This window comes from Heloderma suspectum, chromosome 4, assembly GCF_057233095.1.
Source record: "Heloderma suspectum isolate Gila_16-S chromosome 4, 16-S_ref, whole genome shotgun sequence".
NCBI classification, from domain to species: domain Eukaryota; kingdom Metazoa; phylum Chordata; class Lepidosauria; order Squamata; family Helodermatidae; genus Heloderma; species Heloderma suspectum.
In genome coordinates this window covers 84,962,573-84,975,641 of record NC_139461.1, presented here as the reverse complement: position 1 = coordinate 84,975,641, position 13,069 = coordinate 84,962,573, and the positions used below count along the sequence as shown (strand labels likewise).

General features: G+C 41.7%; 1 protein-coding gene across 1 annotated transcript in view; it reads right to left on the bottom strand.

The window, feature by feature from the left end:
- Window positions 1-13,069, bottom strand: part of NDUFV2 (NADH:ubiquinone oxidoreductase core subunit V2) — a 19,196-nt gene extending 6,127 nt beyond the window's left edge. Inside the window, exons 1-7 of the mRNA XM_084849839.1 lie at window positions 12,947-13,069; window positions 10,425-10,490; window positions 6,660-6,722; window positions 6,461-6,577; window positions 5,184-5,352; window positions 1,135-1,244; window positions 281-357 (exon numbers count right to left, since the gene is read on the bottom strand). Of these exons, the coding sequence (XP_084705965.1) occupies window positions 281-357; window positions 1,135-1,244; window positions 5,184-5,352; window positions 6,461-6,577; window positions 6,660-6,722; window positions 10,425-10,490; window positions 12,947-12,988 (644 nt within the window). The 5' untranslated portion in view covers window positions 12,989-13,069. The remainder of the gene's footprint in view (window positions 1-280; window positions 358-1,134; window positions 1,245-5,183; window positions 5,353-6,460; window positions 6,578-6,659; window positions 6,723-10,424; window positions 10,491-12,946) is intronic.

The window sequence follows — 13,069 nt, the reverse complement described above, 5'->3', positions numbered from 1 at the left end:
AACCAGAACAGGCTGTACCCCAATCCCAGGTTGGCTTGTCTAATAACCAATAAAGCCTCCATCCTAATAGGCAGTCTTGGCATGGAACATATAAATCAAAGCATCATGGGAATAAAAGCTTATATTCAGAGTTTCCAGATTTACATAGATACACTTGGAACTTACTATGAGAAGAGTCTGCAATACTACTGGTTTGGTGTACTGACCTGTGTTTTGTTTCTATTTTCCCCACAGTAATTATTTCCCCCACAGTATTAGTTGTATTATACAGATGAAATACCTTGGTCCGGGTTTGGGAACTTTTCCAGCTTTCAGTTCATCAATGATGTCTTCAATGTCTTTTGTTGTCAGATCTTCCTGTAATGTGAAATAAGGAAAAAATAACATTCCCCAAATAAAAACAAAAGAGTCCTGTAGAACCTTAAAGACTAACAAATGCATAATGAATGCAATTTTCATGGACTAGAATCCATGAAAGCTTATGCCATAATAAATGTATTGGTCTTTGAACTGCTACAGGACTCTTGTTTTTGCTACAACAGACTAAAGCACAGCTACCCCTCTGAAGGTTATTCCCTAAATAAACGATCCTTATAGTTAATATTCTTCACAGAATCAAAAAACCTAGCAATGCAATAAAATTACAGGCTTACCATACTTGTCTTGCTACACATACATCAAGTGCTGAAAATGGTATACTCTGTAGTAATTATATTTGCATCTGAAAATGTATAGGCATAATTATAGCTTCGAAGGGGGGCAAATTTCCTCATTGTCCAACAGAAGTCTGGTAAATCCCCTACAATTTGTCAATATGGCTCTGATGCGTATTCGATGAAACTGAACACCCACAGTATGAGAAATACTGATGCACTCACTATTTTCACACAACAAACACTAGTTCATATCCAACCCATTTCAGCAATTATTTTATTAGTATAAAAGTTAAGTTAAACTGAATAAACAAAGTAAGTACCTTAGAGTCATCATCATATGAATTCAGTCCAAAGATAGAGCAAAGGCTTCTGTTTTTAATAAGCAACATTTGTTTTTTCCACCTCTACAGTCTCAGGTAATACACTCACGCACACCAAGGGCTGCAACATTTTGTTGCGAGGTCTCACTTATACTTACATAATAGTTATCATTTATTTGTACCATTGGTGCATTAACACACGCCCCCAAGCATTCCACTTCAATCAGAGTGAAGAGTTTATCAGGTGTTGTTTCCCCAACTTTTATACCTAAGGGAAGATTAGCTTAATTCATAATAAAGCAAAAACAAAGAGCAGCAATAAAACTAAACCAAAACAAATTTTCATAGTTATTTGTCCCAATACAGACGAGGGCAAAATGCGCATAGTGGCAGTTTGTGTACATGTGCCCCTAACTGGATAGGGAATCATGTGCAAATAAGTGTGTACGATTTCCCAGCCTGATATAGCAGGTAGAGTTTCATTCCAGCTTGTAGGACTACACACCTAGCTGCTACAGCAGGCTAAGGAATTTAAATCTACAGTGAATTTATAGTTACACACTGTTGGATCAAAACTAGTGTGTATAAATTTTAGACCAGTTTTAAACTGTTTAAAAATCCTTAGATTGAGCGTCTGAAGATAGCATTTTAAATGCCTTAGAGAAACATAGAATTTGCTACTTGAATGTAACCATTTCTCTATTATATTAGCACTTGCATAGCAATGGCATCCTGCTATGGTGACAGAATTGCACATACCAGTGCTGTAATATGTTTAGGAAGGAGTTATGAGGACCTAATGTGCTCATCCCTTTTCTATGATTCAACGGGCCATGAAGATTGTACATGTAGTGATGTCTTACCATATTAAAAGTTATTGGCTCTTATTCCAAGTTATTGCAATACAAGTGTGGTAGGGGGATAGGAACATGATGTGCAGCCTCCCAAAACATGGACCTGTACTGTACTTCTGGGGAAAGCGGATCTAGGTACAGTGGTCCATGCCTTAATTACCTCTCATTTAGGCTACTGTAATGGGCTCTATTTGGGGTTGCCTGTGAAGTGTTCAGAAATGACAGTACAAAATATGGTGGCCAGGCTGTTGCATGTGCCTTAGAGTCCATATATCACAAGCCTTGAAATAACTAAACTGGCTTTCAATTTGTTTCCAAGCGCAAATCAAGATGCTGGTTTTAACCTATAAAGCTCGCTTGGGGTCAGGATATCTGAAAGACTGTTTCCTCCTGTATGAGCCTACCCATAATCTGCAATTTTAATCAGAAGCCATGTTTTGTATCTCACCACCAAGACAGGCTAGGTTGGTGGGTACTGTTTCTGTAGTTTCAGGCAGTCACAACTACTGTTTTGTCAGGCCTTTGGTAGATTTTAACATTGTTCTGGCTTGTTTTAAAGAATAGTTTTGGCTATTCTGTTTTGATTTTATTTATTGTTATTGCTCTTTTAATTTGTACATCCCTTTGGGCAACTTGGTGGGCAGAAAGGTGATATAATTCTATGCTGAAGATGATATACAAAGAGCCTAGCTATACAAACTATAGCATTAAAAGAGCCAAAGCCTTTTTTAAACACTGGAAGAGAGGATACTGAGAGGGGAGAGAGGAGGTAGAAAACAGGGATAGGCTCCCTGAATTATTTTTAAGGCAACTTCAGATTTTTCTGTGTTTCTAGTACTTCTGTCAAGTTGTATGCAACTTAACATACAGTACAACTTGCTATTCTAAATTGGTGTTCCAAGTGCTATGTCTGCTTGCTGCTTTTACTACCTGGGCTGTGCCCCTCCTGCACCCTCTCAGAGGTCAACAAAATCCTGTGAGGAAGAGATACCATCTGCTCTGGGGCTCGTGGTATCATCTGGGCCTCCTGAGCCTTATCTACATGACAGGAGTGACAAGAAGCAAGCAGTTTCCAACCAGGCCCCAGAAGGCCAACACCCCGCATGTTAAGCTCAGCAGCTTCTGGCTGCATTATAGCAATTTCGAAGAAGGTCAGGTCCAGTGATGTGGATTTTCCAGAAAATTTTGAATTGGAAAACTTTCCAGTGCAAATTAGGTTAATTTGCACAACATCATTTGCATAGGAAACATTTCACTTTGCATCATAAGATGTTCTCATGCCCTAGAGCAGAGATGGGCAACTTGTGGCCCTCCAGATATTTTGGCCTACAACTCCCATCATTCTTCACCACTGGCTATGCTGGCTACAGCTGATGGGAGCCATAAGCCAAAACAAATGGAGGGATACAAATTGTCCACCCCTGAGATCTAATTCAGCATGTTTATTTCACTTGTATTTAGTAGCAAAGCTAAAAAAATTAGTCCATGTTAATTTTTTGTCCCAATAGACAAATATTTGACCTCAAATAGTTGAGGAAAAAATAAAGGCATACTTAATGTGATTTAAATGTTGTATTACACAGAATTTTTTAGTGGAATACTTGTAAAATTCTAAAGACTATAGCATGTATTTCCCTTACATTGTTTCAATTTAAGGTGTGTGTGTGTGTGGAAACAAAGGTCCTGAAAACTGTTGGCACACTTAATTTTAGCAATCCAAAGAATTGTGCATGATAGGCTGACAATCACTCATCTATTTCAACGGAGTTCAACTCTCTTCAAGGAAGGTTGTTTGGGCACCTTCATTTTCACTCTCCCTATTTATTAGTTTCATTTCACTCTGAGACATAGATGTATTTCAGTGACATATTTGTATTCTTTCACGTTTGCTAAGGATAATAACCTGAAAAATATTAATTACAACTCTGAAACTGCCAAGCTTGCCGAATATTGTATTTGTAATTCGCATACATTCATTTTTACTAATGAACTTATGACACTGAAATTTTTCCACAGAAAAATAAAGTATTGGAAAAAAATTCTGCCCCATATAACTGATCAGATCACCAGGCTATTTCTTGGAGGCCCACTAAGGCCTGTTTTGTTTGTATCTGTAAGCAGCCTGTTTTCATCACAGCTGATTGTTAAGAATGATATAATGTAACATTAAGAATTGGTGCCTGAGTTTTCCTTTTCCCTTCCCATCCCTTTTCCCTTCTGTGTCATGTCTTTCTAGATTGTAAGCCTAAAGACAGGGATTATCTTGTTTTTATTGTAAACCACCTCTGGGAGCCTTTCTGGCTGAAGAGGGGTATAAAAACAATAAATAATTAAACTCTTAGTTCTACTCTGGACTCTTTTACACATAAAAAGAATCTGTATGTACCTACAATTATACAAATAAATATTGTCCTCAAGCAAGCCTACCCTTATGGTTTCATTTAAAGTCTTTCTAAAATAGTGTATAATCTTAGTTAATCTAACACTTTAAAAACGGAACACATGACAATTATTTTTAAGTGATTTTTCACATTTTAATTTGATTCCAAGCTCTGAAAATATTTACTCAATTCACCCCAGAGTAGCTCTGCTTTTATTTAAACATCTAGGGAGAAAAATGTGTAGCTGGAAGCAGAGAAAATTACTAATAGTCTTCATTAAAATTTTGTTTTGGCACTCTACCAAATTCTCAGTAAACATCCTTTCATGGAGTCAAGCCTCACCCTTGGGAATGGAACACGTTTCAATTGAATTCATCCTTTAGTTTAAAGAGATGCACTTCTTACTCCTATGCGGCACTGATTTTTTTAATCTCATGTATTCAGAAGTGCAAAACTGGGCTTCTGTATTTTATCACCTTTCTCTGTGCCCATGGTATTGTACATCCTCTCCACTAAAATTTGCTTGATACTTCCAGCCAAATATTTGGTGGCTGATTTCAAATCAATTTGTAATTAAGTCACCTGTAGCACTTGGCCAGTTTTCATTCTCATCTCTCTGGACACGCCCTTGCCCAAGTTGCAATTCTTATTTCCTAACTGCCTCCTGTACCCTACTGAACTCTCAAGCCAATGGCACTTGTTCTTCCAGGTTCTTGCTTCATCTACCCCTCCTTCCTTAGAACCTATGCCTACCCTGCCTCTAGGATCTGAATAGCTCAGCCATTGGCAGCCAAAGACCCACTTCTGTCCACCCTACCTCTGTAAGACATTAGGGCAGCATGGTCAGTCACTGGCAGAGGCATCACCACTATCATGATACAGATTACAGGATTACAATGTAAACTGAATTAAATAAATAAGGGCAGTACAAAGGGCCTGCAGATTATAGGGGAAGTATGCTTTGCATCATACCAAGCTTCTTCTGGATGGCTTCTAATATGCTATCTGAGTCTTGCAGCATGCAAGGTGTGGTGGTGCAGATCTGAATATGGTATTTTCCAACAGGTTTGCGATTATACATAGTATAAAAGGTTGCTACTTCATAAACTCTCATAGGAGGCATCTGCAGAACCTCAGCAACCTAGAAGAATCAGAGAAGATAACTTTATTCTTTCAGGGCAAAAAATGAGCAGTTTCAACTAATGCCTACATTTTTGAAAGCAATTAAAATCCCAACTATAGTCTGAAGCTTCATATTTCTTAACCCACAGAATTTTCCAGTATATGCAATAGTAACTTGAGTCTGACTCAAAGGCAGCAGGTATTGTAAAGCATAAACTGCTAATACAAATCCTTTCAAGAATGACCACACACACTTCCAAGTTTGATGATTTACAATGTTTAGTTCCATAAACTGGTGGCATTTAAAGAAATGTTTTGATAAATGCTAGATTTAGAAACTGTTAAAATTTGCAGACTAACAAACCTATCACACTTTTTTTTTAACGTGCAATATAAATTTGTCTTTTTCTTGGTATAGCGCTGAGTATACTACCCCAGGCCTGCATTAGGACATCAGCAAAATAGCAGGGAGCACTCAGTGCACTTTAATTCAGAAGCCTGAATTAGAAGACTACACAACTAAGGGCACAATCTGAACTTGGAGGCGACCACCTATCCAATACCTGGCAGGAGAAGCACAAAGGGGATCGTTCCCTCCACACTTCTCCTGCCCTGCATTTGCGGCTAGACAGCCAATTTCAGCTGTCGAGCTGTGGGAAGGCAGAGCGGGGGAGGAGACTGCCGGACAACACATGGGATGTATCGTACTGGCATTTTTGCCCTCCCCGCCCTGGAGCACCCCATTCTGGCCACTCTGCACTCCTCTTCTGAGCGCGGGGCTGTTCCACCGCCTGCGAGGCAGCATGAAAGGTCAGTTCTCCAGGAACTAACGTTGGAGTGCGGGCTTTGAGGCCGGTTCCCAGAAACCCACATATCCTATGGCCGTCTAGCCACTGACTAGCAGCCATAGGATTGCTCCCTCCATTAAAAATTCAGAATATAGTAACTTCCCATTCATTTAAGACAGTAAGGTTTAAAAAAAAGATAATTCACACTATAGCCTCTTTCACACAGCCTTGTACAAAATTTAAATCCCACTAAAATTATTATTGGAGGTGAATGTTTTTAATAGAAGTAAAAATAAATTTTATGGTAAGAAAAATATTCACATAAAGTTAGTGAAATACCTTATTCATAGCTGATATAGGTAGCCATCCATTCTGTCTTTGGGCTAGATCCAAGACTGGAATCACTGCTGCAGATCTGTGTCCCTCTGGGTAGTTGTTTATTATTGCCTCTATTCTCTGTCGAAAGAAATACATATTACAAAAGCCCAAACTTTCAGTTTGCTGTAGGAATACAGCTTCTCACCCGTCATGAACATACCTTATAGTTTTCAGGTGTAAAATCAAATGGGGTACTTGGGTTGTTTTCAGGAGTATCTCTGTGCTGTACAGAAAATAAAAATGGAAGTTACATATTTTCAGCCTGTACCTCGAAAAACACACTTCCAGTGGTCAGATGCAGGAAGGACAGGCCTCCTGTACCTTAGTAGTTGTATAGAAGAGGGTATTTGGACAGATGCAACATCTCATACAGGTATGAAAAGATGCACTTGCAAAGACTTACTCTTCTCAACCATCAGACAGCTACTATGAACTGACTGCCTATTATTTGCCTGTGATCAAATATTCCATGAAACCAAGAATGCCACTGTGCAGGTGGCAGCTTACCTAAATTACAGTACCCTGCCACTTGTCAGCAAGGCTGCTTGCCCACTAGCCCAGAAGCAGTCAGAGGAAAACCTAGCAGCATAGCAAAGCTGCTACTACTGGGCATCTGCTATTAACTGTAGACATATCTAAACAAGAACACGAATCGGAATCAAAGAGTGCTTTATTTCAATTTTAATTTCATATTTTAAGATGTAACTCTACGCTGGCCCACATGTTCCAGGATAAAAGCCAACAAGAACTCTTCAGCCAATTGTTTACTTTTATAGAAAATGTCTAACACTGTTAAGCTATATATAGGCCCAATTCTTTGCAAGGTAACTGGAAAGCTTTTCCCTCTCCTCCTCCATGATAGGCGCCCTACAATGAGGAAAATGGGAGTCTTATTCACAGATGTTGATGTACAGATGTACATCTCATTAGCTGTCTTGCCCATTGCCTTTGCTTCCATGTAGCTGACCCTACATACAGTTAAGGGTTACTACAGTATACTGAATTGCTTCACATAGGCTTGCATCCAGCATTTCTTCCAGTCAATGAGACTACTCCCTGAGTGGAGCTTCACTCAGGATACTTCACCTAGAGGGGGGTAGTTTCACAGCCCTCGCCACCACTTCCCACACTGTAATGGAGTGTCTAGGGGAGTGTAGAGGGATGGGGGGCTTGGTGAAGATCACCTCCTGCCAGCAGAAATGTTTAGCTGGATCAGAAGCCTTCCATGGACAGAAAGAGCCCTCCTGTCTGCAGAAGGCAGATTCTAGATCTAACCCGTATTTCTTCTGCCACATCAATATCTGGGTCAGAAAAAAAATATACAAAACACTGTCATGTCCATTCTCAAAACATAAGAAAGCCAGAACAGGCAACAGCTTTCAGACACAACTGTTGGAAGCATAGCAGATATTCAAATATCTTTTCCCACCTGACATACGCCAGGATCCAAATAATTATGCAACTAATTCTGTGCCAACACTGGATTAGAATGGACTGATGCTTGCACAATTACAAACCAGTAAAAAGGCACCACTTTACTTATTTTGCATTTCCCATTCTCTAGTTAAAACATGGCATGTATGAAACAGGACAAAATGTAGGTAGATTGAACTGCTACATTTCATCTGTCATCTTATCTGGCTAAACACTACCACACTTCTCTGATCCACACCAACTCTAGGAATCCTCAGAGAAGTGCCTCTTCTCTACTTCTGATGCCCTACCAAGGCCTGTCCCACTCCCTTCCTGCTCTGTCAAGACTTGGTCTCCTTTAATGGTAAAATCAAAAACATCCTCCAAGCTCTCTTGCTCCTGTCCAATTGGCTCTCCTACACCACTGCCCTCATTCCTTTCCTTTTTCTTTCCTATCTTGCTTTATGAGTTAAATACTCTATGGACCTCATCTGACCCCTCCTTCTTGGTCCTCTGCTCTACTCTTTCTATGCAGGGTCCCTTGCTGAGCTTTCAATATCACCTGTATGCTGTTGGCACCCTGCTCTACCTCTCTAACCCAGGACTTCCCTCCTCTCTCCAGTCCTGCATCTCCAGCTGCATCTCCAGTATTTCCACTTGGATGTTTCATCTTCTTAAGCTCAATACACCCAAGACTAAACTTCTCATCCTTACATACAAGTCCTTATCTTTTCTTTCTAATGACAATGTCACCAGGTAAACAGGCACAGAGCTCTGGCTTTATCTCAGACTCCTCTGTTACCTGTATTCAGTCTGATGCTATATCATGTTTAGCCTTCCCTTACACCACTGCAAAAATACAAGCCGCCCTCTCTGTCCCCTTAGCAAATGGCTCATGCCCCAGACACTTATCGCCTAGACTCTTACAGACTTCTTTCTTGTCCTCTGTTGTCTTACCTTTGTCCTCTCACCTCTGTCCAGCACTCTGGTTCCAAAATAATTCTCCTCTAGTTGCTCTGATCACCTGACACCTCTCCCTAAATCCTTAGCTTCCTTTCCACTCCTGGATCCAGCACAAGCTCCTTGTCCTTACCTTCAAAAACCTCAATGGCTTTGCCCTTCCTTAACTCTCCACTGTTACATCTCCAGCTTGCTCCACCATCCTCTGTCAGAAAGTTTTCTGTGCCCTCAAGGCACTCTTTCTGCCTTCCTGCCCTGTGTGCTTGGAACTGCCTCCTGTGCAATGCCCCCCCTTCCCCTTCAAATCCCTCCTCAAAACCCTTTTCTACAAAAAGTGTTAAAGTAAGTATTGTGCTGCATATTTTTTAATTTCACCCCCCATCCCCCAAATTTCCATTTTTTTCCTGGAAAAGGAAACATTCCCTCACGTAGCTTCAACATTTCCAGAAATGTAGCAGCTATACATTCACCTAATTATGTATTCAACTTTACGTCAGGGGTTGGGCTGTATCACAGAAAAATGCAAGGGTGTCTTATATTAAGTCAGCCTATTGGTCCATCTTGCTTAGTATTCTGTACACTAACTGGCAACAGCTCTCCAGGATTTCAGACAAGGGTCTTTCCTAGTCCTACCTGGAGATGCCAGGGATTGAAGCTGGAACCTTTTGCATGGAAAATATGTGACTTACCATTGAGCTACAGCCAACAAGGTTTCATATCAGAAGTTGGCAGAGCCTAGCAGTGTGCATTGCAATTGTGCCATGCAACACTGGCAGAATTTCTCAAACTCTACCACATGATATCACACTGCTGAGTGGGGGTTAATGGGTCTATTTTGCTGCCTTTGTGCTAGATTTTTTCTGCCTGTCAGTATATATGTAGGTGGAAGAAAATTTTCCTACATTGACTACAATTAAGCAGAAACGTGCGCAAACCGAAGAGTGGTTACTGTAGAATACCATTTGTTGCATTCTTTCAAGTCAAAACCAAAGAGATGTACCTCTCTTGTACAATCCATAAAACAAACAAGGATACTATCCAAGTTACTATATGACTACATCTACAATAGCAACTTTCTGCTTAACAGCTCCAGGTAAATAGTATTGCAACTGTTACAAAACAGATAGGTAACTCCAGCACCCAACTAAATGGAAATTAGGGCTTCTGCAACTGGAGTACTGAAATACATTCTCTCTCAATACAACCTTATCTACACACATAATCAGTGCACCACAGCAAAAAAAGAAGAAACCCATTAATATATCCTCTTAGCTGAGAAAAATAGCTTGTAATATTATTGTGCAAAGGATAGGGTATTTCTTTTCTTTTTTGATATAATTTTATCTTTTTAAAGAAAAAAACACAACAACATAAACACACAATACACAAACACTAAAATATCTCTTAAGATTGTAAGATATCTTTGGCTCCCCTTACACAACAAATGCTTATTATTATTCTCTACTTAGGATAGGGTATTTCTAACCAAAGGATTCATTAATAAAAGCCACATTTCTCAAATTTTAATTACATCTATTTTAGTCATACATACCACAAACAAAGCTCCTCCACCACCACTGCGTGCAGCTGTTGCATGAAGGCAGCGAATCTGTGTCACCTACAAATCACATTTTATAGAAGGTAAACAATTTGTTTTTCCAGTTACAGCTACGGAGCTGGATCTAGACATAGTCATCCTGAGAGCAGACCCATTGAAATCAATGGGATTTCAGTTAGTCATGAAGCCTGGACCCAACCCTATGTATATAACATCGTAAAAGAGAAAAGCAAAGTGGATAATGTTATGGACATCTTCACTTAACCCACCTTATAAGGTTCCAAGTGTATTCCCCTTTTGCTCCTGAACAACTTACGACTCTGGACAGAGAGGGGCCCTCAGGAAACTCAGAGCAGGGGAAGATGAAGGGTCTGGGTTTAGTCTGCCTGTGACCCTCATTTGTAAATTGTCCCAAAATGCCCCTTTCCCACAGGAACTACAAAGGAAAAGCCACAGCAAGGCTGCCTATGCCAACTTTCCCCAACCTGGTGCCCTCCAGATGTGTTGACAACTTGGGCTGCAACTCCCATAATTCCAAACCAGCATAGGAAAATTTTTGAGAAATAAAGCTACAGGCATTCAAGATCAAAGCAGGTGATTCCAAAAAGGCATGTCAGACATAGACAGAGGACAGAATGAATGAGTGTAGAAACTAGCACTAGGTTTAGATCTTTAGATAACTGCCAAAGAATACTAACACTAAAATCTATATATATTGAAGCAATTTATTGCAGTATAGTTTTCCAAAACATATTAGCCACTTTTGAGATCCATGGTTCCCCAAAAATTTGAGGTTAAAAAGATCAAAAAGCTTCGCTCATGTGATATCCATCTTTTGGGAAACCATTTTAGAACTACAATATTTAATATTACATTTAACATCCTAATTCAAAATCCACTCCCTAAAACTGTTTCACAGATTTCATTGGAATTAATTTCTAAATGACGTACTTAGGATGAGGGAACTAATACCAGCCATAATATCAAGGAGATTGGATTGCCCTTTTACACCATAGGCACAAAGTGAAAGGTCACTACTTTCATTTTTCTAAACGAAGATCACAGTAAGGAGGTTCAGATGTCCTCAAACACACATTGAAACTTGGAAGGGGGGGAGCTGCAGGATCAGCCCCACCCACTGCCATGCCCATACCTCCCTGCCATCCACACATTCATCATCCAGGATCCTCAGGTGGAGGTGGTCTATGTGCATATGTTGGTATGCACTTAAGAGCCCCTTCTCATCCATGCTGAATGTGTGGATGGCATGGCGGGAGGGGCTAGTATGCGTGTCCCCCTCATGCATTCTTTGAATATGTGCAGGAGGCCATGTGAACCTCCTATTATACTGAGAAAATCACTATCCTAAGCCTTGGTTACTTACCATAACCAAGTAGAGGAGGCTAGAGTGGATGGGGAAATACTGTCCAAACCAATCCACCTCCTACCGCAGCCATGTCTGTTCTAGAGCAACTTGCAGGGTAAGAGTATAAGAAAATATACTGGGGTGCACCAGTGTAGTAGAGCATTCCATTTCTCACAGTGGCCAACCAGATGCCTCTACGAAGCTTACGCAGAGAGCATGAAAGCAACACCCTGGTGCCTGTCCCCAGCACTCCCTGTTTGGAGGGTATACTGTCTTTAGACTTGGGGGTTCTAAACGGTTATTGTGGCCAATAGCAGCAGTCAAAAGACACATCTATGAATGTCTCAACCCGTTTAACAGCCGCCTCAGGGCGGAACTAGACATGACAGCAGCAGACCTACATGTTTAAATTTCAATCTATTTGAAGCAGGGCGCAAAAACAAAGCATGGGCCCTGTTACTGCTACAGTCCATGCTCCCCCCCACTCCTGCTTTTTCCCACTGTCAGAAAAACCGCAGACGTAAAAGCGCAAGCAGGGAAAGGGTTCAGACGCCCATCCTGGCTACACCTGCAACGCTCTTCCTGCTCCATTATATCAATTTTGCAGGATCTGAGTTTGGTTCGCCGCTGTCACGTGTACCTTGAACCTCAAGGTCTAACTACATCCAGATATGTACAATACAATCCTGACAGCCACTCCTGTTATGCGGAAAAGCAATTTCGAGACGGGGCGATTTTCAGACTGGGTGGGTGGGTGGGTGGGGAATCAACCCCTTCCCACCCACCCCACCCCACCCCACCGGACTTTTTCTTTAAAACCAAGCATCCAGGAAAGCCGGGACCCAAAGCCGGCAAACCTCAAGCACACAACCCCTTCCAAAGCGTCCAGAACAGAATCCGCCCCTTCGCATTCACCGCGCCGGCCGCGGCCCCTGCTTATCGCACCCTGCCGCCACCCTCCATTTCTCCTCCACCGGGGGTGAGCAGACACACCGGGGGAGGTTCCCGAGCTCCTCCCCTTCCCCTTTGGCAAGGAAAGGGTAGCCCCGACCCCGCCGTGCCCTTGGCCTCTGCTGCCCTCCACCGACGCTGCCAGGGACGCCCGTCCGGCGCCCTGAAAGAGGCGGCGTTTCCCCGGCTCCCTCCTCACCGAACGTGCCAAGACGGCCCGAAGAGGGGCGGACAGCAACATGGCAGCGCCAGCGCCGGCCCCGGCCTGCTACGGCTGCCGCCCGGCAGACGACTCCCCGCTCGCTCTCCCCCCGGAAGACGC